Source organism: Rattus norvegicus, chromosome 3, assembly GCF_036323735.1.
Source record: "Rattus norvegicus strain BN/NHsdMcwi chromosome 3, GRCr8, whole genome shotgun sequence".
Classification (NCBI taxonomy): Eukaryota; Metazoa; Chordata; class Mammalia; order Rodentia; family Muridae; genus Rattus; species Rattus norvegicus.
In genome coordinates this window covers 39,980,960-40,003,466 of record NC_086021.1, presented here as the reverse complement: position 1 = coordinate 40,003,466, position 22,507 = coordinate 39,980,960, and the positions used below count along the sequence as shown (strand labels likewise).

General features: G+C 49.2%; 1 protein-coding gene across 1 annotated transcript; it reads right to left on the bottom strand.

Moving 5' to 3' along the window:
- Nucleotides 1–473: 473 nt before the first annotated feature.
- Nucleotides 474–22,048, bottom strand: Ptgs1 (prostaglandin-endoperoxide synthase 1). Its single transcript, NM_017043.4, is given in 11 exon segments — nucleotides 474–1,748; nucleotides 3,573–3,720; nucleotides 7,961–8,247; nucleotides 10,318–10,564; nucleotides 12,315–12,398; nucleotides 12,486–12,667; nucleotides 15,094–15,237; nucleotides 15,405–15,545; nucleotides 15,871–15,987; nucleotides 21,789–21,884; nucleotides 21,983–22,048. Coding segments are annotated over 11 exon segments (1,809 nt in total). The 5' UTR covers nucleotides 21,990–22,048; the 3' UTR covers nucleotides 474–1,392.
- Between the last annotated feature and the right edge of the window lie 459 nt (nucleotides 22,049–22,507).

Below are 22,507 nucleotides of genomic sequence, written 5' to 3'. Positions count from 1 at the left end.
AGAGCCAAAATAGAAGAGAACGGAACTGGCTTCCAAGCCTGGTCCTGGGTCATGTGGGACCAGCACATCACTTGGCCATTCTGGAGTCCTATCTAGGGTTATACCGCCTTCTGTCATGATGACAATACGTGGGGACTGGGTGTGCCAAGTTGGCTTAGAGTAGTGTGCTCTTATTCCCAGCTGTCCCTTCTCCGCCATAAGATGATATCAATGTAATCAGCTAGCAGAAACTGGTTGCTACGTCTCTAGGGCCTGGGAGTTAGGTGTTGTAGGTGAACAGACTGACAAAGGCAGATTCTGGCCCAAAGGGAAGGATGGGGCATCAAGGTAAGGCTTACATATAAGGGTAAGCTCCTGCAATGCCCTTGAAAAGTCTCATTCTGAGCCTCTGGCACACCTAGCCGGTGGGTGGGAGGAAAGCCTCATCCGTGTTAACTTGCAGATGAGACACAAAGAGATGCATAACAAGCAACTTTGGGAAGAGAATTTTATTAGCTCCACGAGAAAGAGCTGCCACGAGCAAAGACCTGCTTGGGGATAGGACTGTGGTGGCTTCCAACCAAAATCGTAGATGAGTCCACCTGTTCCCTCCACATCTGTGGAAAGAGTCTAAGCATGACACCCAAGAACACCTTACTGCCTTGCCCTCTGGTATAGACACAGACTTGGGCAAAGCAACCCTTGCTGGACATTGGGTTCTTTTGTTCTGTGTCCATTTCACTGAACAGGAAAATGAACCAATTCCACATTCTAGACATTCAAGTTGGGAATGTTTTGGCCCATGTTATAGATCATTGACTTGGAACAGGACCTTCTGAGTCACCCGTCAGATAGTCAACATTCTAAGGGGCCTCCAGATTCTAAGAAGAAAATTAAGAACCCCTTTAACTTTCAAGGGAATTTTTTAAGGAGTTCTACATTCTAAAGTTGTGTGTTTGATTGTTTGTTTGTTTGTTTTGAGAAAAAGTCTAACTATGCAGCCATGGCTGGCCTAGAACTCACTGCATAAAGCAGACTGGCCTCAAACTCACAGAGATTCAACTGCCTCTGCCTTCCAAGTGCTGGGATTAAGGTGCCTGGAACCACACCCTGCCCTGTGATATAAAGTTCTAAGCCTGTATTCCAAATCAACCAGAAATCTAACTTTCTGTGTTGCCAACAAGGAGCCAAGTTCTAAGACGCCAGACAAAACCACTCCTAACTTTCTTAGTTAGCAAAGGATTCAGCATCCTAAAATGGCAAAAAAAAATAAAATAAAATCACAATATTCTAGGCAAGGGTGAGACCCCAAGTTCCAAATGTCAATGTCAGCTCTCACAATGCCCAGCCAGGAAACCCACATCAAGGACTGTCTTCTTCAGGAACAAAACTCCTCCCTCCAGAAGAGCCCCCTCAGAGCTCAGTGGACGGTCTCACGAAGACAGACCCGTCATCTCCAGGGTAATCTGGCACACGGAAGGAGACATAGGGGCAGGTCTTGGTGTTGAGGCAGACCAGTTTCTTCAGTGAGGCTGTGTTAACGATGTTGAAACCCACATCACCACCGAATGTGCTGGGTTTCCAGTACTCTGGGGAACAGATGGGATTCCCTAGGAGGCCCTTGAGGGAGAAAGGAGCCCCCATCTCTATCATGCTCTCCCCAAAGAGGGAGTTGGGCTGGCACTTCTCCAGCATCAGCCCCGGGTAGAACTCTAAAGCATCGATGTCACCATATAGCTCCTCCAACTCAGCGGCCATCTCCTTCTCTCCTGTGGAGCAAGAGGATATCGTCACTCGCAATTTTGTTAAGATTGACCTGGCGATGGAAGCTTCTAGATTCAGTTTTCCTCTGGGGATGACAGAGACTACAAAAGAACAATTTGAGCAACTGGGGGGAAATGTCCTAAAATTTGACCCTACTACCATCAGGGAATAGTCAGGAAAGAAAAAATAAATAAGCCCTTCAATCTAGACTATGTAGTGACATAAGAGGACAGAGGTCTAAACCTGCCCCCAAATAGATTGTGACCTCAAGCAACTAACCCCATTCTCTGGACTTAATTCTTGGGCCATCGTAACATGAAGAAAACAGCCTGTCTTGATTCCCTCAAGTAAGATCTCAAGGCCTTACCTATTACCTACTCTAGAGTCGTGTGTGTGTGTGTGTGTGTGTGTGTGTGTGTGTGTGTGTGTGTGTGTGTGTGTGTGTTTAAGTTCACACAAGTATTCAGAGCCAGTGTACTCTCTGCTCCTTGGAACCCTTTTTCATGAGAATCTTCAAGACTATTGCTCCAGGACCTGGCATCTACTGATCCCAGGATCTGTTCTACTCTGTGACAATTGCATGTCCACAGATGGTGGGCATATGAGACAGAAGGAAAGACAGATATGGACTTCTCCATTTATTTCCTCAATCCCATCGTCCTATGGGGTACAGGGGTCTGCACAACAGTGGAGACAAGAGGACTCTAACTGGACTGTCCAACATCTGGGGAAATTTGGGGAAAGAGAGAGGGGGAAGGAGAGAAAAAAGAGATCTTTTCAGGCCTATTTTATTTTTTACTATATATGTCTCTGTGTGGGCATACACATGTGAGACATGTGCCTGTGGCAGCCAGGGGCATTGGATCCCCTTAAGTGGAATTAAAAGCAACTGTGAGTTTCCCAAGCTAGGTGCTGGCACTTGTACTTGAACTCAGGTTCTCTGCAAGAGTCTATACTCTTCACTGTTGAGCCATTTATACAGTCCCCTGTATACAGACGCTTGATCACGCTTGATCACGATCTCCAGGAGAAACATGTGGTGGGTGGGTGTGGGTGTGTGTGTGTGTGTGTGTGTGTGTCTGTGTGTGTGCACGCGTGTAAATATATGTACATGTGCATGAGTGTGTGTATGTTTGTATAATGAGTGCATCTGTAGGTATCAGTAAAATATATGTATGTATGTTTATATTTGAGAGAGTGTGTATGTATGAGTACATATGCATATATGTTTATGCATGAGTATGTGAGTGAATGTGTGTGTGTGTGTGTGTGTGTGTGTGTGTGTGTGTGTGTGTGTTGTTTTGTTTTGTCAAGGGAGTTAAGCCAAGGACCTCTTGTATGCTGGGCAAGGTCTCAACCACTGAACCACAGCTCCACCAACCAACCAGATACTTCTATCATCTTTTTCAGTACTTAGGAACCACTAGATAGGATACAACCCAAGCCTTCAGCATCCTAGATCCCAGTGTAGTGACAACCTCCCTTTGCTACCTAGAATCTCCCAAGACAAGCCATTTGCTCCACCACATCTGTGACTATCCTTCCAGAGAGGTACCTACTTTTCTCACCTCTGTCCTTTTGTCTTCCCCTTGTTGTACCTGAAGCGCCCCTCCCTCTATTTTCTACCTGGAAAATTCCTATTTATCCCTCACTCCCACCTGGAAGGTGGTATCTCTTGACAAGCCACTGTCACATTCACTGTCTTCCCTGACAATGCTCGGCCACAGTGCTAGCCACCTGCATCATCCCAATCTCTCTCCTTGTGATCTCCTTCACTTTCTGGGCATGCCTCAAGGGCAGAGACTGTGCCCAGGACACAGCTGACATACCTGTGAACTCCTGGAAAGAAGTGTAAGGCTTCAGGCCAAACCTCTTTCGGTATTCATTGAAGGACTGCAGGCGCATTTCTCGGGACTCCTTGATGACATCCTCGGCCACATGCAGAACATGGTAGTCAAAGTTCCTACCCCCACCAATCTGCAAGAGATTAGCATGCCATCAGTCTCAGAGACAAGCCAAGCTCTTATATACCATCCTGTGTAAGGTCTAAGAGAAGAACTCTAAGGCTCCAGCTCTTCCTGAACCAAGACAGAGAACGCAGTGTTGCCCAGTAATCATGACGCTGCAGTCTAGCTCTAGCCCTACCCTGTCATTCTCACTCAAGAGGCCCACAGTGTCCCTGCTTCCTCAACACTCAAGTGTGCAAAGCTCCACTCTCCAGTAACTCAAAGTCCTTGGAGTCACACCAACAGGTAGTGTCATCTTTACTGAAAGAAAAAAAAAAGTCCCTGTGAAAATGAAGACTTCAGATCCCCAAGGCCTGTTAGCCAGCCTGGCTAACTCATGAGGCAAGCTCCAGGCCAAGAAAGAAAGAGATCCTGTCTGAGAAACAAGGTGGACAGCTCCTGAAGAGTGACACACACAGCTGACCACACACACACACACACACACACACACACGCCCATAAAAAAGTCTTAAGGAAGTTCTACTTCTCCTGAAATAATCATGATAATGTTTAAGATTGAGATCTATTTCGATAGAACAAGAATAACTGAGCAGGAAAGAAAAACATAGCTGAATTGAAATCATACGGCTCAGAGCTTGGAACAGTGTGCAGAGAGTGGTTCCGGCCCCAGTTCTACCCATTCCAAGCTGTGCAGCTGGACTTGTGCCCCTCAAAGATGCACTGAAGTCTAACCTGCAGCACCCACAATCGTGACCTTAGCTGAAAATAGTCTCGCCTTATTGATGGCTTTGATTTACACACTTTCTATCACCCACAGGCAATTACAATCTGATAATAGTCAGTGGAAAATTCCAGAAACAAACAATTCCCAAGTTTTAAATTGCATGCTATTCTGAGTAGCGTGATGAAATCTAATGAGGACTCTCTCAATCCTGCCCAGGATGTGAATCATCCCTCTGTCCAGCATGTCTGTACTGCACAAGCTCCCTGACTTGTCAATCACTGAGCATCTGTTAGTTATCAACTCAACGGTCCTGTTAACTGAGGGCTACACCCAGGTAACCCTTATGCAGTAAACTAAATATCACATACCTATGTCATTCATCACATCCATGTCCTCGCATAGACACAATGTCAACTCACATCATCCTGTAGGGATGACTAGAGTACACCACTGAGAAAGACCACATTACATACTTGATTACAGAAAACTGTTTTACAATTATTACTGTGTCTCTTACTAATTGATAAGTTAATTTAACCTAATTTATAAGTTAAGCTTTGCCACATTTGTATGTATAGGACTAAAAGCATATATATGGTTTAGTATTCTACCATTTCAAACATCCATGGGGTGGGGGGTGTCTTAGGATGTATTCCCTATGGATAAGAGAACTATATAGTCTTCATGGGTATAGTCAAAATAAAGACATGCTTCATTAGGAAAGATCCTAGTCCAAGAAGTGATGCCTTGTTTGTTCCTGTTTGATTTTTGAGACAGGGTCTCATGTAACCCAGGCTGGCCTAGAACTTGCTATGGAACTGGAATGGTCTTGAACTCCTGATCCTCCTCCTTCCACCTCCTGAGTGCACCCCTGTGTCCATCCAAGCAGTGCCTCTTAAATGGTACTAGAGACACAGAGAAGACACCATGTGACAAGGTGATAGAGGCAGACAGTTGAGTGACCCTTCTACAAGCCAAGAAATACCAGAAACTGTGGGATCCCAGTGGAGAAGACATGGAACGGGTCCCCCATTAGAGCCCCCAGGGAGTGTTAGCATGTCCCTGCTGCCATCTAACCATAAGAGAATACATCTTTGTTACCTTAAGCCACCTGCTCTGAGGCTTTTTGTTGGGAAACCCCAGCACACAAACACAAGGACAGACCAAGTTAGTGTTTCCTCATATGCAAAAAATAGGGAAAGCGAAAGCATCCACCCAATTTGGTCGTAGTAAAATAAAGGGGATGAAGGAACAAAACAGTGTCATAGTGCAGTCCCTTGGCAACATCCCCAGACAGTAGCCATCTGTGATAATCATTAAAGAAAGCCTGCTTTGCCCAACCCTGCTCCTTTTTACAATCCTGAGAGTCAACACCTGCTACCTTCTGGCAATTTCAAAACCCAAACCTCTCACACACTCCACGGTCAACATAGCCCCACACAAAAGCTATTATCTCTTCTCACACCCATATTGCCACAGAGAGCAGATGGCAAAAAACCTGCCAACAAGCTAAGGCTAATTGCAGTCAAATTGCCAGGAGGAAATCTAAATCCACTAGGTGACACAGCTTCCTAGCAGGGCTGTGAGACAAGGATGACAGAGAAACAGAGGGCTGAAGATGACAAAGAGGGGTCCAGAGAGCTGGGGTGAAGGAAGGGGTGCTTCCAACTGTAAGGAAGAAGGGATTTCAGAGGCAGTTGGTTAGAAATCCCAAGAAAATGTATTCATTTGCCAGGGTTACAGCATAGGTGCCTTAACAAACATACAATATTCCTTCCTTCACACTGAGCAGGTTAGGGAGTCTGGTGCTTGGCTCCCTCTGAAGTGCATCTCTTTGGCCTATAGACAGCCACTTCCTCCCTGTGCCTGCATGTGCTTTTCTTCCTGGGCGAGACTGTCTTAACCTCCTTGTTTTACGAGGACATCAATCATGTCAGATTAGGCCCTACCCCAGTTTCCTAGTCTTAAATGTCTCTTTAAAGATATCTTCCAATGTTATTCTGAGGTCTTCAGGGTTGGGACCATAGCGTATTACTTTGGGGGATGACAATTCAGCTGATAGGAAATGTGGAATTCAAAAAAGCACTTTATGTAGGCACTTTCGTGTACATTAGCACATCCTAATAGGGTCCTCCTGCCCTTCAGAGGCTACGCCCTCTGACCCTCAGGCCTTTGCGGGTACTGTCTTCTCCACATAGAACAGGGTCCTCTCCTATCAGCAGCACCACTGCGCTCCATGGGAAATGCCTGCTCCCCTTACCATCTCTGCTTCACCGGTCACCCCTAACCCTCGACTCTGGCTCACGGAGATGCCAGGATGCCATTGCTTTCTATACGATGGTCCTCAACACGTTCTTAGAATTCTGAGGACATTAGAAAGCACTTGCCATGGTCCCTTATACACAAGTACTCAAATGACGGTAGCTGTCACAGGATGGTTTCTCTTCTACGGGGAGAATGCCAAAGGGACAGGGTCCAAGAACCACATCAATCTTCTTCATCGCCACATATATCCGGGCATCTGGAGTAATGCCTGTGCTATGGTTTGAGCCTGAAATGTATTCAAGAGGTTTCTATTTTAAGCACTTGCTCCTCAAATGGTGGCACTACTGGGGGGGGGGTGTTGAATGATGTCATATAAGTGAGGCGGGTACAAGATAGAATGAGGCCTGTCATTGGACAAGAAGAAAGGATGAGCAGGAGAAAAGTTTGAGGGATGAGGAGGAGACTAGAATGGAATGATGGGAGGCTGGAGGAAACTGCAGAGAAGCCATGGAGAGAATATGGAGGCTGACGTTAAGATTCCACTCTGTGTACTTACAGGTTGTTATGAATGTTCTTAAGGGATGGATGCGCATGGAGCTTTGTATGTTTAGGTGGGCAATTATATCTTATCAATTGGATTAGAGGTTACTGTGTTGTGTGTTCTTTCTTGTGGAGAATTGAGTTTTGAAGGGTGTGCGGTGGCAGAGACACTGGGCCACCACAGAGTTGGGATATGTGTTTCTGGCAAGATATCTACCAGATATCTTAGGGCATTGCAGTGCCAGATCTAGTGGGGAGTAAAAGACAGCATTTTAATATAATTTTATAACAACAGGGGCGCTTTGGAGCCTTTAGAAGATGAGGCCCAGCTGAAGCAAATGGGTGACTAGAAAGTAGCCTTTGAGAGTTACAGCTCAGGCCCCTGGTTCCCATCTCATCTCCTGCTCTACTGGGATGTAAACAGCCTCTGCCTTGAGCTCCTGCTGCCATACACAGACTGGGACAGTCTGCCATGGTTTCTTCATTGTGACAGACTATAATGCCCCCCGAAACTGTGAGCCAAATCCTTCCTCCTCTGAGTGGTTTCTGTCATTGTAACATAAAAGTAACTAATAAAAACCTGGTACTGTCACCCAGATGAGAGACTTCATAAAGGGATATTTACAGCCACCTGTAGAAGTAACACTGTGTTTGTTCCACAATTGAAGAAACTGGGGTTTCCCAGAGACCACCCCCGATGCCTCTGTTCCTCTGAAGCTTACCCGGCCAGCCCTCTGGCGAGAGAAGGCATCCACCAGTGCCTCGACACCGTAGTCCACCAGCATAGATGTGTTAAATAAAAACTGCTCATAGCTGTACTCTTGTGAGCCCACTTGGAAGGAATCAGGCATGAGCGGATGCCAGTGATAGAGGTGGTTGAATTCCAAGGCGATGCGGTTGCGATACTGGAACTGGGCTCGGAACAGCAGCTCCGGGTCAAACTTGAGCTGCAGGAAATAGCCACTCAAGTGCTGTACGTACTCCTCGATGATAATCTTGATGGTTTCCCCTGCAGGGGGTGGGGGGTACAGATAAGAAACAAGGTCAGCAGAGCTCGATACGTGAGAAATAGACAGCTCACGAAAAGTGCTTGCTCTGTCTCCTTGCTGGTGCCGGCGCTCATTTATTTCCCTTGGTCACTTCTGCTTTGGGTTCTTGTAAGGGGATGTGAAAACAGAACTGTCTCGGACTTGACTGAGAGATTCAGACAAGGGCACTGCTGCTCCAAAGGGAGGCCTTGGACACAGGAAAGGAGTCATCCAAGAACTGGTTTCCAGGGGCTAGAGAGAAATGGCTGCTCTTCCTGGAGACCCGGGTTCAATCCCCAGCACCTGCATAGTGCATTCTTCTGGGCTGCATGGGCACCAGCCATGCACGTGATACACAGATATACATGAAGGCCAAAGTACAAGAATATATAAAATAAATTAAAAGAAGAAAGAACCCAAGCCTGATATAGCCTCCCTCCTACAGACCGTGACAAGGGTCTGGAGAAGTCGTGAATGGTAGCACAATCCTGTAAACCCAGAACTTGGAGGCATTGGAGGCACTGAGGCAGGAGGGTTCCAAAGTTGACGCCAGGGTGGCCTAAAAGACTTTGTCTCAAAAAAAAATTTTGTAAGCTGAGAAACTCTGAAAGATATAAAAACACAGTTTGCATTAGTAAAGAATGTCATTCTACTGAAGCCCTCAGTGAGAGACCAGGGCTTCAGAGAGCCCATCTGACAGCTGCTGCTGCAACCGAAGAAAGTCACACAGCTGGGGAGCCCAGCCCTAAGCGCTTGTTTAAATGTAATATATTTCTCATGTGCTATTATATATGTCAGAATCTCATGGGCAGGGGTTTCCCTTTGATCCCTTAGGAAGCAGCTATTCACAAAACAAGCGGCCGAGAAAGAAGTTTGAACACTGCAAAACAATATAAAAACTGGCCGGCTGGGTAGTTAAAGGAAACTGTTATCTGGACCAATCAGCCAACAGATAAACTGACTTTTTAGTAAACTGACCTGGAGCTGCAGGACTTGCGGTTAGCAGAGCCGGGCTCAAATCCTAGCTTCTCAATATGTGGGCGTCGGAGCTTGAATCAAGTTATTTGTCTCACCAGAGCCCACTTTCCCCGCCTGTAAACTGTAGGTTCTATTGATTGTCATGGGATGCCCATAAGACCATGTAGCAGGTCATGTGAGGAGCGGACAACAGAGGCATTTATGCTGCTGGCACAGGACTGGCAACCTCAGCCGTGTCAACACGGGTGAGCGGAAGTCCTAGCTCTGATAACAGTGTCTCACACAGCAGGGTGCCGGGCAACCTCGAGTCACAGACCAGGCCTCTCTGGTAAAGGTCTGTGAAATACGGACCTCAGAAGAATCAGCTTGTCCACCCTTGGACTATTCTGATCCCCAGTGCCTAACTCTTCCAGAAGCTGGTGAATTAGGCTCTATAATTGGAACCAGTCATGTCCAGTTGTGCTCAGAGTAGTGACTCAGAGTAGGAGAGCATGGTCTGGATTGAAGTGTCAGGGTCCAGGCAGGAAACCATCTGACATTTTAGGTTATGGACCCACCCCCGTAGGAGACACAAAAATATCTTGTCCCTGAGTCACCTAGAATCTACCAAATTCGACAAAAGTTGATAGACAGAGAGAGAAACTGGGGGTTTCCTGAGGCTGGGGTAAGCTGGGGGTTTATACTGGTGTGAAGAGGAAGTCAGTGCCAAACTGGGTACAGCACAAAGAGGAAGCAAATTGGGATTTGAGGTGGCCAATCAAATGTACTCAGCGCCTTCTTCCCTCTAGGCCTCCTAGCAAATCCTTCCATCAACCCATGTAGGAACTGAAGTCACAGCCTGGAGACCTGGGCCTGAGGTCTTAGCCACCAGTTGTCCCTCTCACCAATGTGACCACATTGGCTAAATCTTTTTTTTTTCTTTCTGCTTTTCACTATTAAGTTGCTTGTATTTTCATTTGTTTACTGAATATGGATAGCCAAACCTGGCTTGGGCTCACTCTGCGACTCTCCAGTTTTAGTAACACCAGGGTCCTAACCTGCCTGCCTTCCCCCTTCTCGGGGCGCGTGCTCACCTATAAGGATGAGGCGAGTGGTCTGGAAGAGCTGCTCGTCATCCCATGTAGGATGCTCCTCCTTCAGCAAGTCACACACACGGTTATGCTCGCGCAGCCAGATCGTGGAGAAGAGCATCAGACCCGGGAGCAACCCAAACACCTCCTGGCCCACAGCCATCTGCTTTTCGGGCGGGACACCTGGTGGGTAGCGCATCAACACGGACGCCTGTTCTACGGAAGGTGGGTACACCTCTCCATCCAGCACCTGTGGGATGAGGCCGCCTGGCAACCTGACTCCAGCCCTCCTCCAAGATCCCTCTTGGAGCTCTCCACAGCCGGCTCCTATGACTTCCTCAGCCCTGGCCCACCTGCCTACTGCTTCCTAAGTGCCTGCCCTAGACGCTTGCCCTTACCTCTTGGGTACACAGCAATAAGTATAGAGAAAGGGGAGGGAGGGAGGGAGGGAGGGAGGGAGGGAGGGAGGGAGGGAGGGAGGGAGGGAGGGAGGGAGGGGGAGGGATGGAGGAAAGGAGAGACTCCCTCCTCCACACAACACATCCCTACAGAGGTGGCTAGAATCACCCACAGTAGCTCCCTCCTCTCACCCAAACATCGCTTATCTTCCTGGATCTTCCTGCCTTCAAGCCTTCTCACAGCTAAACCCCCCAGGAGCAAGGAGAAGATGACCACGGCCCGTTCTTGACTTCCTCAATTCCATTGCAACTCTAACTTCCTAGGGCAGCAGTCCCAGCCTCCAGACTGTCTAATGGTAACAAATGGTTGGTGGCAGTTATCACAAGAATAATGAGATAGGTGGTGGCATCTTCGTCTATTCATGAAGCACACACACTGCCAAGCTATATGCAAGTGCCATTCTCCACTCTGAAGATGCCCCAGTGAATTTTCCTTCAGTCCTTACTGGTTTCCAGAATCCAATGTGGAAGCCACTAGCCACCTGTGGCCCCAAGACTCCAAATTTGACTAGACCGAAGACCTCTATTTTCATTTAGTTTATATTTTACTTGATTTCGTTTTGAATTTTCCTTTTTAAGGTTTATTTCTGTATGTACATGTGTGTATGTTGTATGTATGTATGTATGTATGTATGTATGTATGTATGTATGTGTGCCTCCAGTGTGAGTATGGCCACAGAAGCCAGAAGATGGCATCAGATCTTTTAGAACTGGAGTGACAGTAGTTGCGAACCACTATGTAGATGCCAGGAACCAGGGCCAGGTCCTCTGGGAGATCAACAAGTGCTCTTAGCTGCTGACTCATTTCTCTAGCCCTTTCGTTTTAAGTGTTTAAAGCTGATGTTTCAGCTATTGCACATGTGACTCTACTTATTCAATTAAAGATTTTATGAAAAATCTAGAGAGAAAGCCACCTCCAATGAAAACCTTTTCAATTTTTACTACTTTTTTTTTTAATTTATGTGTGCAGAGGCGAGAGCACCCTGGTATCAAAAAGGTCAGAGGATAACTTGCAGGAATCAGTTATCTCTCAGGGACCAAACCCTGGTTGTCAGGTTTGGTGGCAAGTGCCATCTGACCAGCCCAAGTAAAGCAAATTATTAAAATCCATTTATCTGGGTTTTTTTTTCACTTTTGTTACTGAAGCCACTAGGAAATTTGAATTCCATACAAGGCTCACACTACTATTGGACAGCTCTGGTTTACACAAGAAATCTTGCTACAGCCTGTATCCTAACAGTCATGTATGTGACCCCTGATGGGCGTGAGGTTGGCAGGGCTCACGGCTAAGACAGACACTGCTCAGTCAATGTTTAAGTCCCATCATGGTGCTCCTCCATGGAACGGCTAAGGAATAAAAGCATTCCCAGGAGGCCACAGAAATCCATCTCGTTCTTTATTTGCTTTTGCCCTATTAACTGCAACCAGCCTTTACTCTCTGCCCTCCTGGATACCCTCACCTTCAATTTGCCTACCCAGACATCTTTATAAGAGAGAACAAGGGAGACCCTCCCCACTGTCCCATCCCCAAGCCAACAGTACCTGGTACTTAAGTTTCCCATCCTTGAAGAGCCGCAGGTGGTACTGTCGTTCCAGACTATCTCCATAAATGTGGCCAAGGTCTACCTGAGGTCAGGGAAAGGTCCACTCAGATCACATGGACTCTGATGATAGCCTGCATGTGATACCTAAGGACCCCCCTTGCATACTCACCCCATGGCCTAAGGCCTTGGTAAAGCCAGGACCCATCTTTCCAGAGGTCTTGAAGAACTGGTGGGTGAAGTGTTGTGCAAAGAAAGCAAACAAGACGTTGGTCCCCTGCGGGGCGGGAATGAACTCCCTTCTCAGCAGCAATCGTTGGGCCAGAAGATGAATATCTGGTAACTGCTTCTTCCCTAGTTGGGGAGGTAAAGAACAGTAGATGTCTAGGTCTTGCTTGTACCTTCTACCCTAGGGATCGCTGAGCTCCCAGAAGTCCCCTAGGCAAACTAGCCCAAGCAGAAAGGCCAGAGACTCCTCCTCGAAGCCAATCCTCCCTCCCCTCAGGTAGTCTATAACCTGCTCTACCAAAAGAAAGACCTTGAAGTATTTGCCAAGGATATGGCCTGGTATTTGGAATTTGTTTTTAAATCCCCTACACGTGTACACCCATAATCCCAGCACTGAGGAGGCTGAGGCAAGAGCATCTCCAGTTAAAGGCCTGCCTGGGTTACACCGAGAGACTCTATCTCAAAATCATAAGACGGAGTCAGTGGGATGGCTCAGCAGATAAAAGTACCTAGGACAGAGACCTGACCACCTGAGCCCAAGCCCCCAAACCTACATTAAGGTGATAGGAAAAATCAACTCACACGCACGTGCGCACACACACACACACACACACACACACACACACACGCACACACGCTAATAATCTATTGATTTTACATTTAAAAACCTCCATTAGAAAATGGAAAGTGGAATGGTGTGATATTATGGAACATGTATTTAATCCCAGCACTCAGGAGACAAGGTAGGCAGTCAAGACCAGCCTGGTCTACAAGAAGTTCCAAACCATCTAGGGTTTCATAATGAGATCAAAAGGTGGGGGATGGGGCTAGATGAAGTAAGGCTGGGTAAACTGTGGGTAGTGCTGAAACTAGAACATGATTCTCCATCCGTTCCTCTCAGCTTCTGTGTGCATTTTCAGCTTTCCCATAATGAGATAACAACAACAAAAAGTTGGGGTCTGGGGAAATGGATCAGAGAATAAAAGCACTGGAGGCTTTTCCAGAAGACCCGGTTTAGTTCCCAGCACCTGTATGGCAGCTCCATGGTCCAAGGAAGCTAATGCCTTCTTCTGGCCTCTGTAGGCCCCATATACACATAGGGCAAGGATTGCAGGTGAAACACTCATACACATAAAATAATAATAAGTCTATTTTTAAAATTAAATATCACAGATTCCCATTGCCCTGGAGCAAAGTAACCTGTATTTACATCTGACAATACTATTTGTTAACTCCATGAGCAGAGATAAGCTCACTGTCTTCATCTATGAAAGAGGGTGATGGTATTTGACGCAGTGGACCTGAGGAGCAGTGTGAGAGGACGTAAGCCCAACAGGGAGCAGGTGCACTGTCTTTCTCAGATCTATTCTGTCTTGCTCTTATACCATGAACACAGCCATGGGCAGCATGCATAACTGTGGCTGTGTCCTGGTTTAAAAAAAAATTTCAGCTACAAAACTGGCTATAATTTGCCTATTTCAAACAAGGTCACCCTTTCTACCCTTTCCACCCTTTCAAGTCATCATGAAGCAGAATTCTGCCGAGGTATTACAAAGTAAAAGACCTTCCTTAATTATGTCCATGTCAGAGGAACTGTTGCCTACTGCCCTCACGGAAGGAGGCAGCAGGACTTCCTGCATCCTAGTAAAAGCTTCCCTTCGCCATCCCACATGTGAAGTCCTGTGTTGAAGACTCAGGGTCAATAGATGTGGATTAACATGGTCAACTGGACTCCTCAGACAGGAATCACCCCAGAAGAAAACAGAGGGAACAATATCTATCTTACACTTTGGAATCATCCTTAGGAAGGATTGGTTCCTGCAGTGTTGGAAGGAATCAGATGTCTCAGTGGCATTGGCCATACTTGGGGAACAGCAGGTAACCGTGTGAATGAAAACCATCAATGTAGCATCCTGGAGACCCAAGCAGGGACATCAGCACACACCTAAGCTTCAGGGTATGTGAGACTACAAGGCTGTAGGGGACTTGTGTCCAACAGTGACACCGTGTGGCAGCGGGTGAAGCGACAGCAGTGCAGCCTGTCCTAGGGTTGGTTCCTAGGATTGGTTCTGAGCTGAGTAGTCAACCGCAAAGGTCTCTTAACAGTTTGGGAGAGAGTGAAAAGGGGCCCCAGGAAGCCAAATGGGTCTTGAGCAACTGAAGAAAAAGAAAGTGACACTCTTTGCTCCCAGCCTTGGTGGAGCCTAGAAAGTGTAGCAATAAGGCATCAAGCTGAGTTAGCACCCAGAGCACGGAACTCTACTCCTTCCTTCTTCCATTTCAGTTTCAAGTTACCAGCCAACAGAAGGCCCCTTCATCAGCAGACAAGGATTAAGTAGACAGACACCCTGGGGTACCATGAGAGCCATAGTCAGCCTCTGCCTCTGACTTTCGCTGTCACCTTAGGCAAGACCCTTAGTTGCCTTTTCTGCCTTTCCTTGGTCCTAGACATGCTGTCTTGCCTTGCTTCACCCATCTATGAAATGGGTCAGTAATGGCTTTGCCTGAAGAGGAAGACTCAAGCCAGTTCCTTACCACAGCCCCTTCTTTACCTTTGGTTCCCATGGGTGTGGGACAGTCTTTGGGTACAGAGGGCAGAATGCGAGTATAGTAGCTCACGTTGGAGAAGGACTCCCAGCTGATGTAGTCATGTGCTGTGTTGTAGGTTGGAGGGCTGGGGATAAGGTTGGACCGCACTGTAGGACGAAAATAAAGATGGCACGGCATTCAGAACCTCAGTGACACCCCCTTCCCTGCCTCCTCCTATGTCAAGCCTTGCTTTATGTGGCAACCATAGTTGCTTTACCCACTGCTTTTATCAACTACCAAGATCCACAGATTGGTGGGGCCAACTCATACCCACCCGTGAGTACCAGGCGCATGAGTACTTCTCGGATGAAGGTGGCATTCACAAACTCCCAGATCCAGTACCCGTGTGTCAGCAGGAAATGGGTGAATGAGGGGCTGGGCCGCAGGGAACTCCGAAGCCAGGTCCAGATCTCAGCTGCAGGGATGGTGGGAGCCACTGAGTCCATCCCGTCTGGCAAGACCTGAACTACCCTTGCTGAGAGGATAGGGACCAAGCAGGAATCTATAGGAAGAATCCTTAGGAGCGATGACACATGAGAGAGCCAGGACCCAAAATAGGAGAAGGGACAGGGAGCACGAAGAACTACCACAGGGTGGGAGTGGACCAAGAAAAGAGCCAGGAGCTAGGATCAAAGCCAGACAAAGAGGGAGAAGAAGCCATGGCCAGAGAAGAAGGCAGGTGTGAGGGTATAGAGAAGATCCGGGGAGTGGGAGAGAGAGGGGCTGGAGGCCTTGCTCACGGATAGTACAGTTGGGGCCCGAGTAGCCCGTGCGAGTACAGTCACATTGGTAGTGGTCGAGGCCGAAGCGGACACAGACACCCTGGTTCTGGCATGGATAGTAACAACAGGGATTGACTGTGGATGAGAAACAGGTATTAGAGACACCCCCACATAGCCTCCTGACCTGCCCTGCCCCACTCCTACACCAAAGACAGAAACCCCATCCTGTGTCAGAACCTCCAGCCTATTTCATGCTAGGGGCGCAGGGGTTCCCTCCCTGCTACCACTAAAGTGGTCAGGGGAAGAATCCAGAGCTAAGCTGGTGATAACGAGGCTCGGAAACAGCTGATAAGACGATGTGCAATGGGCCCCACTTCCTGCCTTGGCAGAGCCCAGTGGCAAGGCTGTGTTTGTGGGCTCCAGAAAGGAGACCAGGGTATGGGAAGGTTTCTACCAGATGAGCACCCAGGTTGTGAGCACCTGGGTATTAGAACACAGGATCTGCCTAGCCTTCCATTTCTGCAGAAGGGAGGGGACATCAGGCTTCGTTATGCCCACTCTGCAGATGAGGAAAATAACACCAGAAAAGGTCACCAGGAAATGGCTATATCAGGCCAACTGTCCATTACTTCACTTCCTCTCCACCCCGCCTCCCCAGACTCAGCAATCAATTTCAGGAAAGAGGTTCTTCAGGACCAAGGATAAAGTATAAGAGACTAGAAGGGGGTTGGGGATTTAGCTCAGTGGTAGAGCGCTTGCCTAGGAAGCGCAAGGCCCTGGGTTCGGTCCCCAGCTCCGAAAAAAAAAAAAGAGACTAGAAGGGTGACCCCAAGATTTCAGCTACCCTGAAAAGCAGTGACTTGACCTAAGTAAAGTTGGGGTCTATACTCTAAGATCTTGAAGAAGTCAAAGAGCGATCACAAGAAGCCTGACTGGAAAGAAATCTGACAGCGGTGTGTGAACTCTGCATCCAACCCCTTCCTCCCTATTCTCACCTCATAGAACCTCCAACAACAACAACAACAAAAGTCCCTCCCGGACTAGAAAGATAGCTCAGTGGTTAAGAGCTGACCTCTTCCAGAGGTCCTGAGTTTAAATCCCAGTAACCACATGACCTCTGCTGGTGTGTCCAAAGACAGCTGTGGTGTACTTTAAATAAATAAATAATAAATAAATAGTCCCTCCCTGTGTCTAAGCCCCATCCTTCTGACTGCCACCCTCTTTCTATAACTCTGTGACCTCAGAAACTCTTCAGCGATCAAGTTCAATAGTCATGCAATTCATCCAGGTCCAGCCCTGTCTCCACCCACTGCTCAGTCAGGAAAACTGAGGCTTGGAGAGAGGTAGAGGTTTAGCCAAAAGCAGAGCAAAGCCTCGCAGACCCAGGACTCCTGGCTGCTGGCAGGAGGCACCTGGCTCTGGCTTTCGCAGAAATGTCAGATCCTTTCTGTGAACGCAGCCGTTCCTGGGCACAGAGCCAACAGCATAGGGAACTTTAACACTGTGTGAGTGATGATTAGGGTCAAGAGGGTGGCAAGAAGTCAGATCAGCCTGGCACGAACTGGCAAGTCATCAAGGAGGCCAGCATCAAAAGGCCTGAGCAGCAGCAGAGCCTGGCCCTCCAGCCTCCTCACCTCATAGCAGAAACTCCCTTCAGCAGTACAGCACCCTTCCTTCACCTCCAGGGGCCTCCAGAGGTCCCCAGCACCACCAGCACCACACGCATACCAGCAGAAATCATACAGGCCACGAATGCAAATAGTTTTGCTTAAGCCCTGGAGACTTTGAACAACCCCACAATGGCATTGCCCTGATCTCTGGCATAAGTATAGAAGAGAGAGGCTAGAGGGAAGAAGGCTGGACAAAAAGAGGCCTTCCCAAGCTGCCACAGGTAGATCTGGCAAGCGAAACCCAGGGATGAGACTTGCCAGGACCTCAGAGATCCACATCCCCCAAATACTGCCCCGCACGCTCCAGCTAGTCACAGTCCCAGAAAGATCCAAGAGACCTGGATCCACTTTCAGTCTGGGACTCCTCCGATCATCAATTGATCAAGCTCAGCTCACCTGCTGTGAGTCTACCAACACCCCCTCTCACTCTCTCTTACCACCGATACACTCTTGCTACTCAAAAGGCAGGGACAGAAGAAGGAAGGGGCTCCTCCTGGCCCAGTTTTCTACCTCAGCTGAAGTCTCAATGAGTCCAGAATCTCAAAGGGGGTACAGCAACCCCCACCCTTACCTAAGACTACGTTTCTCCTTCACACATCTTCCAGCCTTCCCCACGGAATCCTGCTCCGCCCTCTGCCCAAGGCTTCCCCAAGTCCTCCTCTCTGTTCTCCACCCTGAGGGAAGGCCATACCTTCCCAGTCATTCATCTCCCCGTTGGGCCTGGCTCACAGCCTGGGCTTGGCCCACCAGCTTTCAGGAAACCACTGGTGATGGAAGCTTAACAAATGGGATGTGGAACTAATAAAATGTCTTGATGACACTAGCCATCCCCTGCTGGGCAGAGCGACGCTTTCATCCTCCCAGCAGCCCCCTGAGGCTAGCTGTGAGGCCTCCTGATGTCACCAGGGTTTCATGCCCCGCCCCAATCCAAAAGAGGGCCCTCCCTCCCTCCCTCCCTCCAAACTGTGGCCAGCTTTCCCTCCTTCCTCCCCACTCTTTCCATAAACACCAGCTGCCTCAGGACAGGAAAAGTTCACTTGGACAGGGACAACAACCACAGGAGCTCCGGGATATGAAAGTGTGCAGAGAGGAGACCAGGTACCACTGGCCAAGCAGACTGTGGCAGCCAGGCTGGGGAAACTGGGGCTGTCACTGAGAATCCCCAGGGTGTATTTGTCTTCCAGCACCCAGCAGAAAGATGTGCAAGTCTCCCACAGCACAAGGAGGAAGTCTAGGCTCAGAGAAGGCAAGAGGCTAACACGCAAACCCCACAGCTTCCAGGCTGCAGAACCAAAATTTGAACCTCCTTCCCTCTCCCTGCCTGACTCCACCCGCAATGTCTGGGACTGGATTTAGGGGAAGGATACAGCAGTAATGCTGATCCAAAGGCTAAAGGCATTGCTGTTTCCTCAAGGTAAACTGTAAAGGAGTGTGAGTGCCTGGTACCTCGGCCTCCCGGCCTCCTCTCATAAGCAGACCTCCAGACATTCAACGGGAAGGTTGTCCTTTCATTGTCCTTTCAGCCTGACTCCACCTCGGCATGATCCCCATGGCAACCCACACACATGGCAACACCTTTACACAGCAGAGGTGATCTCTGCTGAAACCACCCAGCTCCCTGGCCAACAGAGAGGTCCTCTCTACAGAGACCACCCATCTTTCTTGGTGGAACCAAGGAGGCATCAGAGAAGAGAACTAGGAGGTCTAGGCACACAGTCTAATCTACTTCTAGTGAGCCACACTCAAGCACAAGTCAGCTACTGAGGAAGAGTAGAGGAAAGATGAACTCAGAAGTGATCCCTGGCCATATGCATGAACAAGTGCCTTCCACACTTAGAGCCTTGTTTTCCTGTCTGCTCCATAAGCAGGTAGAGCGGGTATCTCAAAGGGGCTCCCCACCCTGTCTGCACTCTAGAGGAAGCCAAGCCACGCCTCTAAATTTTTCCCATCCTCAGCACAGAACTCTGGAACCAGTCCCATTGAGTGCCACCACTCATGAAGCAGGATGATGGACAGCCACCGTGGTGCCAGCAAAACACACAAACGTAAAGGACAAAGCAGCCAACCCATATTCCCACAGATAGCCCCTGAGCTCTAAAAGCCATCCGTGGATTTGAGTAAGATGTCTTCCAGCCCAAAAGTTGGGGATCTGGACTCACAGCCAAGCAGGGAAGGGAACAGGTAGAGCTAAGGAACACAAAGTTCTCCAGGATGTGTGCACAACATCAGGCAGAAGATGATGCACCCGAATCCCCTAAGAATAATATTTACAGAAGCTCCAGGAGGCTGGTGTCAAAGAGGGGAGCAAGCCTGAGTAGCCGGGCCGGGTCTTCCCTGACACCACGCTTGTAGGCAGATCCAGGACAGACATCTCCATGGCAGACCCAAGTAGCCGCCTGGTACACAGACCTAGCTGGGGCTGGAGATAGGAGTAACCAAGACACAGGGAGGCTTTGGCCCATGTTCAAGTCTCACCCCACATGCTGGAGTCAGTCAGTCTAGCCTCAGGCTTCTAAGCCTGGTTCACAGCTCTACTCAGCAGACCATGCCCTCTCCCTGGGCACACAAATGGGCTGGGCGTGCTGGTGCACACTTATTTAATCCCAGGACTAGAGAGACAGAGGCAAGTGGAGCTCTGTGAGTTCAAGACTAGCCTGTTCTACATAGTGAGTTCCAGGAAAGCGGCCTGCAGCCCCCAACCCACGATTCTTCACACAGAGGCAACACTCCCTCTTTGACATCCATATACTTTCCTCACCTTTAGCCACAGCCCCTATGAAACAATCTGCTGGCGCCTGTCTCCACCATCAGACTGTGGACTCCAGAATCACTCTGGGCACCTACATCACTCCACATCAGACTGTGACCTCTGCGTCACCAGGCCCTAACGAAGGGCCAACTACATAGGAGAAGCCCTTAGAATGCAAAACAGAAAAAATTCCACTACAGGCAGAAGGGACTCCATGACTCTGGCCAGGTACAGCTTGGGCCACCAGGTCATGCCTACTCCCTGGCTAAAGGGAGGACACCAAGTCAAACCCAGGGTCTGGAACGGAGGGGGATTGGGGTGGGGTACATGGGATCAGATGAGAGCTGGGCTCATCCTGAAACTGAAAACCAGCATAATCAGCCTTGGCTTGACCATCAGCTCACTATGGGGTCTCCAACAAATGGCCCCAGTTCCTCAGCCCCTCAAAGTTCTGATCTATAAAATGGACCTAACGCATCTCCCTCCTGCAAGGCTGCGGTGAGCACCAAAGAGGCGCACGCAGCTAATCTTGGTAAATTGCAGTGCTGGGCCGGAAATGCTTCCTTTCCAACACCCAGACTGTCTCTGTTCTAGCACAGGTGACTCCAGTTCTTCTCACTCAAACCCCTCCTCCAGGAAGCCTACTGTGATTCTCAGTCCACTCTGTCCTCTGAGCTCCAAGGCCCTGTAGCATCCAGCAACAAGCCTGAACTCCTACTCCTTTTCCCGACAGCCAATCTTTCTTGGCCACATTTTAAAAATGGGCATCCAAACTGGAGAGAGAGAGGAAGGAAAGGTGGGGGACTAAGGAAGAGAGGATGGGGAGAGAGTTATTTTTCTTTCCTAGAATCCGGTTCTGCCCTGAGGGAGAGGAACGGGACAGAGTTGCAGGAGAACTGACTTCTCTAGAGCCAGGTACTGGGAATGCCTGGATTAGGCTGGCCCTAGGTTCAAACCCTGAGCCTGCTATGCATTATGTGAGCTGGGGCTGTTATTGCCCTATTGAGCCTCAGTCCATGTCCCCATTTCCAGGATGGCTGCCCCCACCCCCAGTATCTACTGTTTGGGTGATAGGTTGAGCATTAAAACCGACTCCCCAAAAGTTAGAGGCTAAAGAAAGGGAACTCACTGTCCAGCCTGCCTTCCCCTTGGCGCCTGCCGCTTCCTCCCCAAGGAGCCCCCACAGGAAACCGCCGGGTTCTGGGGAAGGGGAGGGAGTTACAGAGGCTGCTTGGAAAGTCGGACCACAGAACAGGTGAGAAGTTAAAGAACTTGCTCCCCCTGCCGGCTCAGGATCTCAGTCGGCTGTGTGCCAGAGAGATCCCAGGTAGGCCCTAGCCAGGGGCCACACCCCTGGAGTTCTCCAGGGACCCCATCCCATTAACTCAATACCCTACTCCCTGGCGCCGCTAGCCGAAAGGGGAACAGGGGGTACCTACGGGAGGAAGAAAATGGAGATGGGCCAAGCCCACGGCATAGGATTTGGGATCTTCACAAACATCCAGGGGGCCACCTACCTGGTGAGGGTACCCCAGCATCTGTGAGCAGTACCGGGGGTGGTGGGAGCAGCAGCAGGAGCAGCAGCAGGGGAAACTGGAGCGAGAGACTCCTTCCTGCAGAGGGAAGAGAGAGTTGAGCCTGACGTTCAAGGCTCCGCCTGCAGGCCACCGAATTCCGGGGCGCGTGGGGGCACCGCTGGGGTCGGACTCACGACTCATGACTCTGGGAGTAGATGGATGTGCAACGCCAACGGCTGGCTCTTCTGGTGTTACTCCAGCACTGCCCCAGCACCGGCGGGTCCCCTCCCACCCATCCCTCGGCTCCACCCCCACTCCTCCCTCTAGTTGTCACCTCGGAGAGGCCAACCGCCAACTTCCTCTGCTCCAGCCTTAGCCAAGACGTTTTAATAATTACTGCGTGATGACCGCTAAGACCATCACTCACGATCCTTGAGGTGCAAGACCCTTTTCTAGTGTCAGAAATGCATCCATTTGGTATATAATGAACTGAGGTTCTCTGAGGATGGGCACGACGGAGGACAGGGCTTGGGGGCAGAACAACCGGTGGAAGAGGCTGGTTTGAACCATAGCTGGCGCAGAAGATGAGAAGCAAGGAGGTGAGAAGCCTTGCAGTCCAGCCCAGCCTGCACACGGGGTCCTGCATGGAAAGCACACTACTACCACTCCTGCAAGCCAAGAGGAGGGCTTCCTTCCCATGCCCTGGGCTCTGCCTGCTG